A 13304-nucleotide genomic window follows, 5' to 3' on the forward strand; every position below is an offset into this window, starting at 1 on the left:
TTACTTGGAGTCCTTCATGGCATATTTCAAAAGACGTTACATTCGAGTCATTAAGTTCATCAAGATTGATAAGAAGTCATTGATAGTTTGATATATTAGGAAATGGTATGTATGCCTGTTAACTTTAAAGAAAGTTTGTCTTTTAAAAACGAATGCAATGTTTGTAAAATGTATCATATAGAGGTCAAGTACCTCGCGATGAAATCAACTATTGCGAATCGTTTATAATGTATAAGAACGGTCCTTTCATCGACCGTCAACGGGATGGTGAACCACCTGATCAGTCAACGGAAGTCAAAACCCTCACTACATCTCGCGCCTATGGGCCGCTATAACTATCCAAGAATACACTCGAAACTGGAAGGATAAAAAAACCCACCCTTAATAAGTCATCAAATTTGGTGCTTTTTGATCCCCAGTTGCTATGGGGAACAAAGGACGAAATACAATCAATTCCTCCATTTAAGTGGTTCTCGCACCTTGTAACTCATTCATTAGATCGAGTGTTCCTCGGGCGTCGATCAATCCTGAATCACAGGAGCAAACCAACAGCCATCCACCATCGATGGTCACCACCAACGGGATAACAAACCACCAACGTTGGCAACCAACAGCCAGCCGCCACCGGAGGCCATCACCATTGGGTGGTAAATCACCAACGCCGCCAACAAGTAGACGTGACAAGATCCAAGGGGGTGTACCATCGTCAGGTCCACCACCACAGAGCGGTGCATGACCAACCGCCACCATTAAAGGTTGCTTCGACGAGCTCGGGTGTCAGAAAAAGCTAGCCCATCTAACTAGAAAAAAGCCCGAAGGTCAGAAAAGGGACCAAAACAACCTTAAATACTAATGTGTGCACCATTATTCTGTATCTATGATTGTATATTCTGTATTTATGTATTTAACTATATATACAGTAATATATAATTATAAATAAATTATAATATATAATATATAATATATAATATATAATATATATATATATATATATATATATATATATATATATATATATATATATATATATATATATATATATGATATATGAATATGATAATGAAATGATAATAATAATGTTTGGTAAGTGAATGTGATATATATGGATCCCACAACCTTCCTCTACTTCAATGCCCCTTCACCTTAATTCACATCTAGTTCCAACTCCATTATCACCTTTCAATAATTCCAATCATCTACACCTCTCTGAGAAAGGAAAAATAAAAATAAAAATAAAAAGAAAGAAAGAAGAATAAGCATGACATCCATATTCCAAACCTTCAACAAAAACAATTCTCTCCCAATTTCTCACACCACACAACAAGGTCCATCGCCGCCCGAGACGGCAGGAATGCGACGTAGAAATTCATTCACTTTATCATCTGATTCATTTCCGATCCAACGGCCGACAATCTCCAGCACGACTGCATGGGCGCTACGCAGTTCCAAATCTGTGTCTTCAATGGGTGAGTCAGCATCCACGTCAGTTAAAAGCTGGTGGGACCAAGGCTGGGCTTGGATCCTTTCTAGGAAACCAGTTTTTGCACAAGATCTTGAAATGAACCATGAAGAAACTTGTGTTCTTGGTTCTCAGAATAAAGGTAGTTGGAGACACATTATTTATAAGTTCAGATCCGAGATCCGGAAGCTTGTCAAGTCGGATCAACCCGGACTTCCTCAAACTATCCGTTCCAATTCATTAAAGTCATCTGCCATTTGAGCATAGCTTATTATTCAATTCCAAGGGTAATATATATATTTGATAATGTGAAAATATGAATTCATGTAATAGTTGATTTCTGAAATTTGTTGCGTTGAAGTTATTTTTTTATTAATTTGTTTTTATTTACATTTACATGTAAGAATTAAAAGCATTATGTCTTGTTTGAATCTATAGAATATGTTAATTGTAAAAACAGTTCACAAGTTATTGTTGAAAGATATTTCATCAGAGGAACAGTTTGTCTTTTGTTTCTTGACCTTCTTTTTTTAACTTGATCATGATTAATTATTAATTAAATGTATAATAGTAAAATAAAATTATACAGATAGAATTTAGCATGAAGGAAGGAGAAAAAGAGGCGAACCCATGTTACTTTTTAGCTGGTATCTAGTTCCATGATTCAAGATTCTTGAATTAATATTAATATATTAATATATAATAATAATAATAATAATAATAATAATAATAATAATAATAATAATAATAATAAATATAAATATAAATATAAATATAAATATATAAGTATAATCATAACTATAACTATTAATTATTAATATTAATAAATATAAAGCACTTAACAGTTAATAAATGGTAATAATACATATATATTAAATTAATTCTATAATCTAATTTTATAGTATACCTTTTCTATTTGTCCAAATTTCTTCTATCCAAATTTATTTATAGTTTACCAAACATACTTTTTAAGTTGTATAATATAACTGTTTAAAACAAATTTAGTGATGTATAAATAAATTTTATTACCGTACGGATCACTCTTAATCTATTTACATTCATAAAAATAATAATTAAAAAAAAATCAATACACTCAAGAACTTATGCTTTATTAATTTTAATCATTCAATTACGTTAATAAATTTTTCAACAAAAATTTTTTAGTAGAAAACCAAAATTAATATTTATTCAACAACACCTAAGTACTATTATTATACTATCGAACAATATCAAAGGAGTTTTTAACAAAGAAGTTGTGAGTTTGAGTACCAGAGTGATATTGTTAAATATTCATAATATTTATATTATATATAATGTATGAGTTTGAGTTTAATATAATTTTATTTTTCAACGACATAAATTTTTTAACATGATAGGTGGCATTAGTTGTAAAATTCGAAGTGTCGGTGGAATATAGCAAATGCCAAACATTTAAAGTGCTATTTGACTTGTCATAGTTCAGCCGCAACTCCCCAAGGACTCCATGAGCATGTGTTTAATTAATATGCACGAAAGTGTTATAAACAGTGATTTTTATTGATTTGTAAATGAAATTTTATAATTTTAGAATGCTTTTTTCAAAAGTAATTTTTTTTTTGGAAAGTTAAAAGTACTAGTCTGAAAGTGCTTTGTAAAAACACTCCTATCAACCCTTAATCAAAACCCCCCAACCAAAAAGATCACCAAAGTTAAAACTTCAACAAGACAACCCATCTCATTCACTAGACATACAGTCACTTACAATGAGGTTATGCCGTCTATATGAAAAGTTTAAAATAAACGTTGGATTCATTATTCAAAAGTTTTCCAAAAGTAACAAGTTTCCATAAATATCAGGTTTCAAAAAAAACACAGTTGCTAAAAATAGCAGGTTACTGAAGATAATAAGTTTTCCAAAAAAAATTTCAAAATAGTAAGTTTTCAAAAATAGAAACTTCTATAACTAGTAAGATGACCAAAAGGTAAAGTCAACCAATTGTCTTAACAAAATGTAGTCAATACTGAATGCAATAATGTTTGAAACAATGCCAGCTAAAACTCTAATGCAACATCTTGGACAAATACTAGAGGTACCAAATGAAGGACCTGATAATAAAATATGTTAAAAAGTTAACACGAATGTTAGTGAGTTATAGGTTTAAATATTGCGAATAATAAATAAAGTAGACCACAAGATTTTCATCTTCAAAAACAATATATAAGATTCTGCAAAATTGAGCACCTGATAACCAAACTTAACGTCAACAATAAGTTACCCTTTGTATTGAAATACACTATTGAAATACACTGATACAAGTGTACCACTAGAAGAATCATATGCCCGTTAAATGTTGGTGCGACCAACCCTGATAGGATTTGTCAAACCCTATAGATCCATATATACGCATTCACGCCTACTAGTTCAAAAATCCGCAGTTAACAGTTACCAAAGCTAAGGAATTTAGTATCAAACTCGGTATAGAATTAAGTATGTACTTGTGTCTATTACGTAAAATAAAATGCGCATGTATTCTCATCCTAAATTATAAAGTTAAAAGCGGGACTACTACTCACCTTGAATGTACATCAAAAGTCTCAACAAATGTGATAGTTAATGATACCACAGCAGACCACGAAGTCAACATAAAGATGCAAGTTAGTCAAACAGATGTCTAATCAAAGCTAAGTCAAGTCATAGTGCAACCATAAGTCCTATGCTCGAGATGTATGCAAAAGTCAACCAAAGTCAACAACAGTCAATTAAGGTCAATACTTGTATAAAAGTCAATATTTTAGAATCAAATTCAACATAGAGTCAAACTCTCAATCAGTAGCCAAGAATCAAAGTTTTGACCTCAAATATACATGTTTTCAACTTTACAGCTTTTTCATAAAAACACAACGTGACCACCCTCAAACATTCAGTCATATATCTCAAAATACAAATCAAGAATTTCTAAAAATCTCCAAACCTGTAGATTCTCCAATTACCTTTCTAAAAAGTCTAAATATACTATTTAATTATTTTTAGAACAAAAGTGATAGCCAAACTTCACAACAATATTTTCAGCACGCGCAGACAGAGCAAAATATTCATAACTAAATCATAAAATTTTATAAGCTTTTGATTTCACTTGGAGGAATTAGCTAACACACTAAACTACCATATGTAAAAAATGAAAGAAATTGGTTTAGCCAATTGGTGAGTTTATTCCCACATCTTCCCTGCAGGTTTTTGATTATTGCATGCTGATTTATAGGTGAAGATGGGCTGTCTAGTGAATATGTTTGACAACCTTTGGAACTCTGATGTTGTGATTTTGTAATAATAAAACCGTTTTGTTAAGTAACACCACATTGTATGTAACGACCCTGGATTTTCCAACGTATACTTTTATTATTAATACTTGTGATTTACTCAATGTATTGTTTATATACATTTACTTGTTACCGCAATTAACTTTGAATGCCCGAAACGTCTTTGTGACACGCGAACATTGCACGAATAATATTTTCGAGTATTATTTACATTCATGATTAAGTTTTATTAATCATTTTTAATTAACTATGGATACTAGTTAATTACTTGGACTCTTATTGGATTAATTTGTTAATTAATGGAACTTGGGCTTTTATTAATGTTGATGGGCTTAGAAGCCCACCCTACTTCTTTAATGGATTAGTTAGTCCATACTTTCATGTAAGTAGTCCATTAAGGGCTTAAACTAATTAGTTGGTGAATGGAATCTTGTTACTAGTATGGTTACATGTTACTTCTCATGCAAACACCTCATATAACCACCTTTTAAGCCTTTACATGCATGAGACTTGTGGACAAACTTTTTCCTCCCTCCCCCATTGAAACCGTCGGCTTTTGGGCTCCTTGGGGAGTGTTTTTGTTTCAAATTTTGTTAACTTATGCACTAGTAACTCTTCACTTTCTCACAAACACATACTTGCATTTTTTCTCTCAAACTTCTTCTCTCATTTTTGCTCTCTACTTGTAAGTATCTTGAGCATTTTTCTTCTCTTTTTCCTTGCAAAAACCGAAACACACACACACATAATCATCATCATCACTTGTTTTATGTTGTTGTTTAATTACTTGTTCATTGTTGTTTTGTTACATGCCTTTGTTAGTTGTTTACTACTAGTACAAGAATCAAACTTTCTAGTTAGATTCTTCATATTATCTTGTATTTACAAGAACATACAAGAACTAAACTCTCTAGTTTATGTTCTACATTTATTGTTTTAAAAGATTGTAAGTTTATATGTTGTAAAATCATACTTGTAACTCATGTTTGTAAACTTAAAGTTTACTTTCTTAAAGATCAAGATTTTGGCTTGAATCTTTAAAGTATGAACAACAATGAACTAGTTACTTGTTTATTTAGTTTATTTCTTCATTTCCTTGCACTTTAAATTTGTGAATCATGTTGTTATTGGTCAAGTGTTACTAGTTAACTTTGATCTCATTTTTTTTGAACTAAAGTTAACTTTAAAAGTTCAAGAACATGGAAGTATAACTTTTTAGTTATAACTTCATACACTTGTGTTAGATTTAACTTAATAACTTTAGATCTAGACCTTTGGGTATTGGATCTTCAAGATCTAACTAAGAACTATGTTCTACAACTTAAGATCTTGATTAGTTAGTTTACTTTCAAGTTTGTAGTTCAATATTACTTTTATAGTTCATGTATGTGTTAAATCTAAGACTTTGATGTAACTTTGGTTCATCAAACTACATACAACACTTAATTGAGTTGTGCTACATGTCTTAGACTTATACAAGTGTTATGATGGTGAAACCTTGGTTAAGATGATGCAAACACATTAACGAGTTGTGTAGTGACCTGAACTTTTCCATGTTTATATATATTAATTGAGATTGATGTTTACATGATTAAATGTTTTCAACATGTTAAGCAATCAAACTTGTTAAGACTTGATTAATTGAAATATGTTTCATATAGACAATTGACCACCCAAGTTGACCGGTGATTCACGAACGTTAAAACTTGTAAAAACTATATGATGACATATATATGGATATATATATATAGTTAACATGATACTATGATAAGTAAACATATCATTAAGTATATTAACAATGAACTACATATGTAAAAACAAGACTACTAACTTAATGATTTTTAAACGAGACATATATGTAACGATTATCGTTGTAAAGACATTTAATGTATATATATATATCATATTAAGAGATATTCATTGATAATGCTAAAAACGAACATTTATTTCATAGCATTATTCCTCAAGAAAGACAAGCTTTTAGTTGCAATTGTTCTATTTAAAAGTGATATTCGTTTAAATAATAAAAGGTGAAGACAAAAGACAGATTCGACGAATTGAAGACGCAAACGACCAAAAAGCTCAAAAGTACAAAATACAATCAAAGAGGTTCCAATTATTGATAAGAAACATCTCGAAATTACAAGAGTACAAGATTCAAAACGCAAAGTACAAGATATTAAATTGTACGCAAGGACGTTCGAAAATCCGGAACCGGGACCAGAGTCAACTCTCAACGCTCGACGCAACGGACTAAAAATTACAAGTCAACTATGCACATAAATATAATATAATATTTAAATAATTCTTATAATTATTTATATATTATATAAAAAATAAAAATCCGTCGGCAAGAAAGACTCCAAAGTTGGTGAGCTGTATTTTCAAACTCCGCGACTCGCGGAGTTTGAAGGCAAAAATTGCCGCGAGTCGCGAAGTATCCCTGAACTCAATTCCCTATAAAGCCAACCGAATTCTGATCATTTTTCACAATCCAATATCTATCTCTCTCTCAATATATACGTAAATATATATATAATTTATATTTTAATTTTAATTTTAATTTTAATCCTAATAATAAGGGTATGTTAGCAAATGTTGTAAGGGTGTAAGTCGAAATTCTGTCCGTGTAACGCTATGCTATTTTTAATCATTGTAAGTTATGTTCAACCTTTTTAATTTAATGTCTCGTAGCTAAGTTATTATTATGCTTATTTAATCCGAAGTAATCATGATGTTGGGCTAATTACTAAAATTGGGTAATTGGGCTTTGTACCATAATTGGGGTTTGGACAAAAGAACGACACTTGTGGAAATTAGACTATGGGCTATTAATGGGCTTTATATTTGTTTAACTAAATGATAGTTTGTTAATGTTAATATAAAGATTTACAATTGAGCGTCCCTATAAATTACCATATATACTCGATCGGACATGATGGGCGGGGTATTTATATGTACGAATAATCGTTCATTTAACCGGACACGGGAATGGATTAATAGCCACTAGAATAATTAAAACATGGGTGAAATTATGTACAAGGACACTTGGTATAATTTGATAACAAAATATTAAAACCTTGAGGTTACACTCAGTCGACATCCTGGTGTAATTATTAAACAAAGTATTAAAATCTTGTTACAGTTTAAGTCCCCAATTAGTTGAAATATTTAACTTCGGGTATAAGGATAATTTGACGAGGACACTCGCACTTTATATTTATGACTGATTGACTGTTATGGACAAAAACCAGATGGACATATTAAATAATCCAGGACAAAGGACAATTAACCCATGGGCATAAAACTAAAATCAACACGTCAAACATCATGGTTACGGAAGTTTAAATAAGTATAATTCTTTTATTTCATATTTAATTTCCTTTATTTTATATTTAATTGCACTTCTAATTATCGCATTTTTATTGTTATTGTATTTAATTGCACTTTTAATTATCGTACTTTTTAATTATCGCAAGTTTATTTTATCGCACTTTTATTATTCGCAATTTCATTATCGTTATTTACTTTACGCTTTAAATTAAGTCTTGTATTTATTTATTATTTTACATTTGGTTTTAACTGCGACTAAAGTTTTGAAATCGACAAACCGGTCATTAAACGGTAAAAACCCCCCTTTATAATAATAATATTACTTATATATATATTTGTATTTCTATAAAAGTAAACTAATATAGCGTTAAGCTTTGTTTAAAGATTTTCCCTGTGGAACGAACCGGACTTACTAAAAACTACACTACTGTACGATTAGGTACACTGCCTATAAGTGTTGTAGCAAGGTTTAAGTATATCCATTCCCTAAATAAATAAATATCTTGTGTAAAATTGTATCGTATTTAATAGTATTTCCTGATAAAATTTAATAGCTATTTTATATACACTCCGCTACCACATCAAGTATTTTTGGCGCCGCTGCCGGGGAATTGCTTAAAAGCCGGAAGCGCAACGCTAATATAAAAAAAAAGATTTTTAGTTTACTTTTATTAAAATTCGTTTTTATAAAAATACGTTTTAAATATTCGAAAATATAAAAAGAAAACAAAAATATAAGTATTTTTAAGATTTTGTTAAATATTTAAGTTTTATAAAGTTTCTTTATTTTTATATAAGTTTTATTTAAGTATTTTGTTTTTATTTAAAACATAAAACATAAAAAAAAAAAGTCGAATTAAAAACTGTACCTGAGTTGAATTCTGGAAGCCCGCGACTCGCGGAGTTTACAGCTTCTAATACCGCAACTCGCGGAGACAATCTGACACGCCACACAGGAACCCTAATCAGCATTAATTACGGAGTAATTATTAATTATTATTATTATTAACCCTAATTAATTATTATTATTATAATTAGTTTTACTTTTTATTTCATTTATATTTTAGTTAAATTAGTTTAATTAAAATATAAAATTAATAGTTTTATAAAATAAATAATATAAAAATAATATTTTTATAAAAATTGTACTTTTTACAACTTTTTGTATATTTTTATATTTTGTCCCTTTTTAATTGTTTTAGCGTAATATTTGTATTTTTAGCTCATATTTAGTTTTAAACTTAGTTTTTGCCATAGTTATTTTTACTTCTAGATTTTTAGGCTTTGCCGTAAAATCCCTTAAGTGCTTTTTCTTTAGACTAAGATTTAGGTACTTTAGAATTTTGCGACGCCTTTTTAAGTTTTAGTTTTTTTTTTTAAGTTATTTCCATTTGGGATTTAGTTTTTCCTGTAAGCTTTAATATTTTTAGACGACTTTTACCTATGTATCAATTATCATTCCAATTAGTAATCTCAATTTGCGATTATAATTTTAAGTTAGTTGTAGTAATAAGGTTAGGTTAGTCAAGTGTTTTTAAGTTTTATAAGTTTCTTTTATTTTTCCGTCACCTTTTATTTTTCAACCATTTTTCTTTTTCGACCTTTTTCGACGAACTCTTTTTCTTTCTTATTTCTCGCTATTCTAGTTTTAGGACATAGATTTTTATTCTACTTCTTATCTAAATTTCTTAAAATTACGAAAATTTATTTTAAGTGGTTAAATTGATAGACATCAAAATTTTCTGGTTCGTAGTAATAGTTGGATTTGTACGTGGACCGGGTTATTGGAGCCAAACAGTCCTCAATTATATTGAGACCAAACGAATTCTGCCCCTCTGCTGCATCTTTTGGCTATTTGAAACGTGGGCAAAATCAGAAAAGTCTATTGATTGGATAACTTATTATAATTTTTCTTTCCTTTTAAAAACTAATAGGATATTCAGTGAATGCACCGAGCAAGACGTTCACCACCTTTTGTACGTTCACCACCTGTAACTAGATCAAGACATTTAGCAAATATTACTGCCGTTGATTTTTCTTTAGAATCGTCATCCAGTCGACCAAGTACTCCAGTTCAAATTTCCGATAATCCATTTTTTGAACCCGACCTCACAATTGAGAATCCGGAGAATATTCAGGAACGATTCATAGATCCTGAACCACTAAACTTTCCTCCGGAACCACCAATCATTCAAACAGAGATTGTTGAGGAACGAACCATTAAATCAGAATCCTCTAGTGATTCCGATTCAACAAATTAAATTATGGAGAATCTGGAACCTTTAAGTATGGAAGACCGAATGAGAGCTAAACGCACTGGCCAAGGTCACGCAATTACTCATCCAGACATTAATGCGCCAGATTATGAAATCAAAGGACAAATTCTACACATGGTGACTAATCAATGCCAATTTAGTGGTGCGCCAAAGGAAGATCCAAATGAACATCTACGTACCTTTAATAGGATCTGCACACTATTTAAAATCCGAGAAGTGGAGGATGAACAGATATATCTCATGTTATTTCCCTGGACTTTAAAGGGAGAAGCCAAAGATTGGTTGGAATCATTACCTGAAGGGGCGATTGATACATGGGACGTTTTAGTTGAAAAATTTCTTAAACAATTCTTTCCGGCATCTAAAGCCGTAAGACTTCAAGCAGAAATTGTTACATTCACACAGAAGCCAAATGAAACTCAATATGAGGCTTGGACTAGATTTGGAAAGTTGTTGAGAGGATGTCCGCAACATGGTTTAGACACCTGTCAAATAGTACAAATATTCTACCAAGGATGCGACATCACTACAAGGAAAGACATAGATATAGCAGCTGGTGGTTCTATTATGAAGAAAACCGAAACTGATGCTTACAAAATTATTGATAACACTGCTTCCCACTCACATGAGTGGCACCAAGAAAAAGATATCGTTAGATCATCTAAAGCAGCTAGAGCTGATTCTAGCCATGACTTAGATTCTATTTCCGCAAAGATAGATGCTGTGGAGAGACGAAAGGAAAAGATGACTAAAGATATTCACTCAATACGAATTAGTTGTGAGCAGTGTGGAGGACCACATTTGACAAAAGATTGTCTCAGTATTGAATTAACAATAGAACAAAGAGAGAATATTTCATACATAAACCAAAGGCCTGGAAATAATTATCAGAATAATTATCAACCGCCAAGACCGATTTACAATCAAAACCAGAATTATAACCGAAATATTCCATACAACAACCAACAAGGTCCTAGCAATCAACAAGTATTCAATAATACTTACAATCAGCAAAGACCTAATTTTGAAAACAAACCACCACAACAAACCGATGATAAAAAGCCGAATTTAGAAGATATGATGACGAAGCTAGTTGAAACTCAAACGCAGTTTTTCACATCTCAGAAACAAACTAATGAACAAAATGCTCAAGCATTTAGAAATCAACAAGCTTCTATTCAAAATCTGGAACAAGAAGTAAGTAACCTAGCAAGGTTAATAGGTGAAAGAAAACCGGGAAGTCTACCTAGTGATACAAATGCTAACCCCCGGAATGAAACAGCTAAAGCCATTACCACAAGAAGTGGTACAACACTTAAACCACCTGAAATACCTGTAACTTCTGATGAAGCTATTCATACTCCACAAGAACCACAACCTGATCAAGATAAGGAAAAAGAACCGGTAGTTGAAAAGGTTAATGAAGATAACACAGCTAAGGATAAACCTTATGTTAAACCATACCAACCACCACTTCCTTACCCGAGTAAAATGAAGAAAGAGAAACTTGAAGCCGAGCAATCCAAATTCTTGGATATGTTTAAACAGATAAATGTAAATCTTCCTTTCATTGATGTGATTTCAGGAATGCCTAGATATGCTAAATTCTTGAAAGATCTAATCTCAAATAGAAAGAAAATGGAAGAACTCTCGGCTATTACCATGAATGCTAATTGTTCAGCAGTGCTGTTGAATAAGATACCAGAAAAACTATCTGATCCAGGAAGTTTCACAATTCCATGTTTTCTGGGTAGTCTTAGTTCAATAGAAGCATTGGCAGACTTAGGTGCTAGTATAAATCTAATGCCGTATTCACTATACGCTAAACTAGACCTTGGAGAATTGAAACTAACCAGAATAAGCATACAACTAGCCGATAGATCAATAAAATATCCTAGAGGGATAATGGAGAACATGCTAGTTAAAGTTGGTACTTTAGTATTTCCAGTAGATTTTGTTGTTCTGTACATGGAAGAAGATTCTCAAGTTCCTCTCATATTAGGAAGACCATTCTTCAACACGGCTAAAGCAATGATAGACGTGTTCGGTAAGAAATTGACCCTAAGTATAGAGGATGAGAGTGTTACCTTTTCAGTTGATAGAGCAATGCAACAACCGCAATCTGTAGATGATACATGTTATTATATTCAAACTATAGATGCACATGCAGAATTATTAGAAGAATTTCCAGAATTACAAGGAACAGGAGAATGTTCTTTAGGAGAAAGTAATGAACCAATTGATGAAGCTGAAATGTTAGCTACACTCATAGCTAATGGATATGAACCAACAACAGAAGAAATTCAAATGCTAAAAGAAGAAGACAGATATCGATACAAATTATCGATAGAAGAACCTCCGAAATTAGAGTTAAAGCCACTTCCAAACCATTTGGAATACGCTTATTTACATGGTGAATCTGAATTACCTGTAATAATATCGTCTTCTCTTACTGAAAATGAGAAATCACAACTCATTTCTGTGTTGAAAGCTCATAAACCAGCCATTGCATGGAAGATTCATGATATTAAAGGAATAAGTCCTTCGTATTGCACACATAAAATCCTTATGGAAGAAGGTCATAAAACGTATGTGCAACGCCAACAAAGACTAAATCCTAATATGCAAGATGTAGTTAAAAAAGAAATTATTAAACTGCTAGATGCAGGTCTAATTTATCCAATTTCTGATAGTCCATGGGTAAGCCCAGTTCAATGCGTGCCTAAGAAGGGTGGCATGACTGTCATTACAAATGAGAAAAATGAGCTTATTCCTACTAGGACTGTAACAGGATGGCGTGTGTGTATTGATTATAGAAAATTAAATGACGCCACCAGAAAAGATCACTTTCCCTTACCTTTCATAGATCAAATGTTGGAAAGATTAGCCGGAAATAGTTACTATTGTTTTCTAGATGGATTTTCCGGATATTTTCAAAT

The 13304-nt window shown here is 31.4% G+C and overlaps 1 protein-coding gene across 1 annotated transcript; it reads left to right on the forward strand.

Moving 5' to 3' along the window:
• The first annotated feature begins 1258 nt into the window (after positions 1 to 1258).
• LOC139849577 (uncharacterized) lies at positions 1259 to 1720 on the forward strand. The gene has a single exon (XM_071839215.1). It carries the CDS (start codon positions 1259 to 1261, stop codon positions 1718 to 1720), a length of 462 nt encoding a protein of 153 aa, XP_071695316.1.
• The last annotated feature ends 11584 nt before the right edge of the window (positions 1721 to 13304 follow it).

Source organism: Rutidosis leptorrhynchoides, chromosome 5 (assembly GCF_046630445.1).
Source record: "Rutidosis leptorrhynchoides isolate AG116_Rl617_1_P2 chromosome 5, CSIRO_AGI_Rlap_v1, whole genome shotgun sequence".
Classification (NCBI taxonomy): Eukaryota; Viridiplantae; Streptophyta; class Magnoliopsida; order Asterales; family Asteraceae; genus Rutidosis; species Rutidosis leptorrhynchoides.

What these genes read in the sequence shown, in the direction of transcription:
- LOC139849577 (XM_071839215.1), top strand. Translation starts at nt 1,259, where the DNA reads ATGACATCCATATTCCAAACCTTCAACAAAAACAATTCTCTCCCAATT.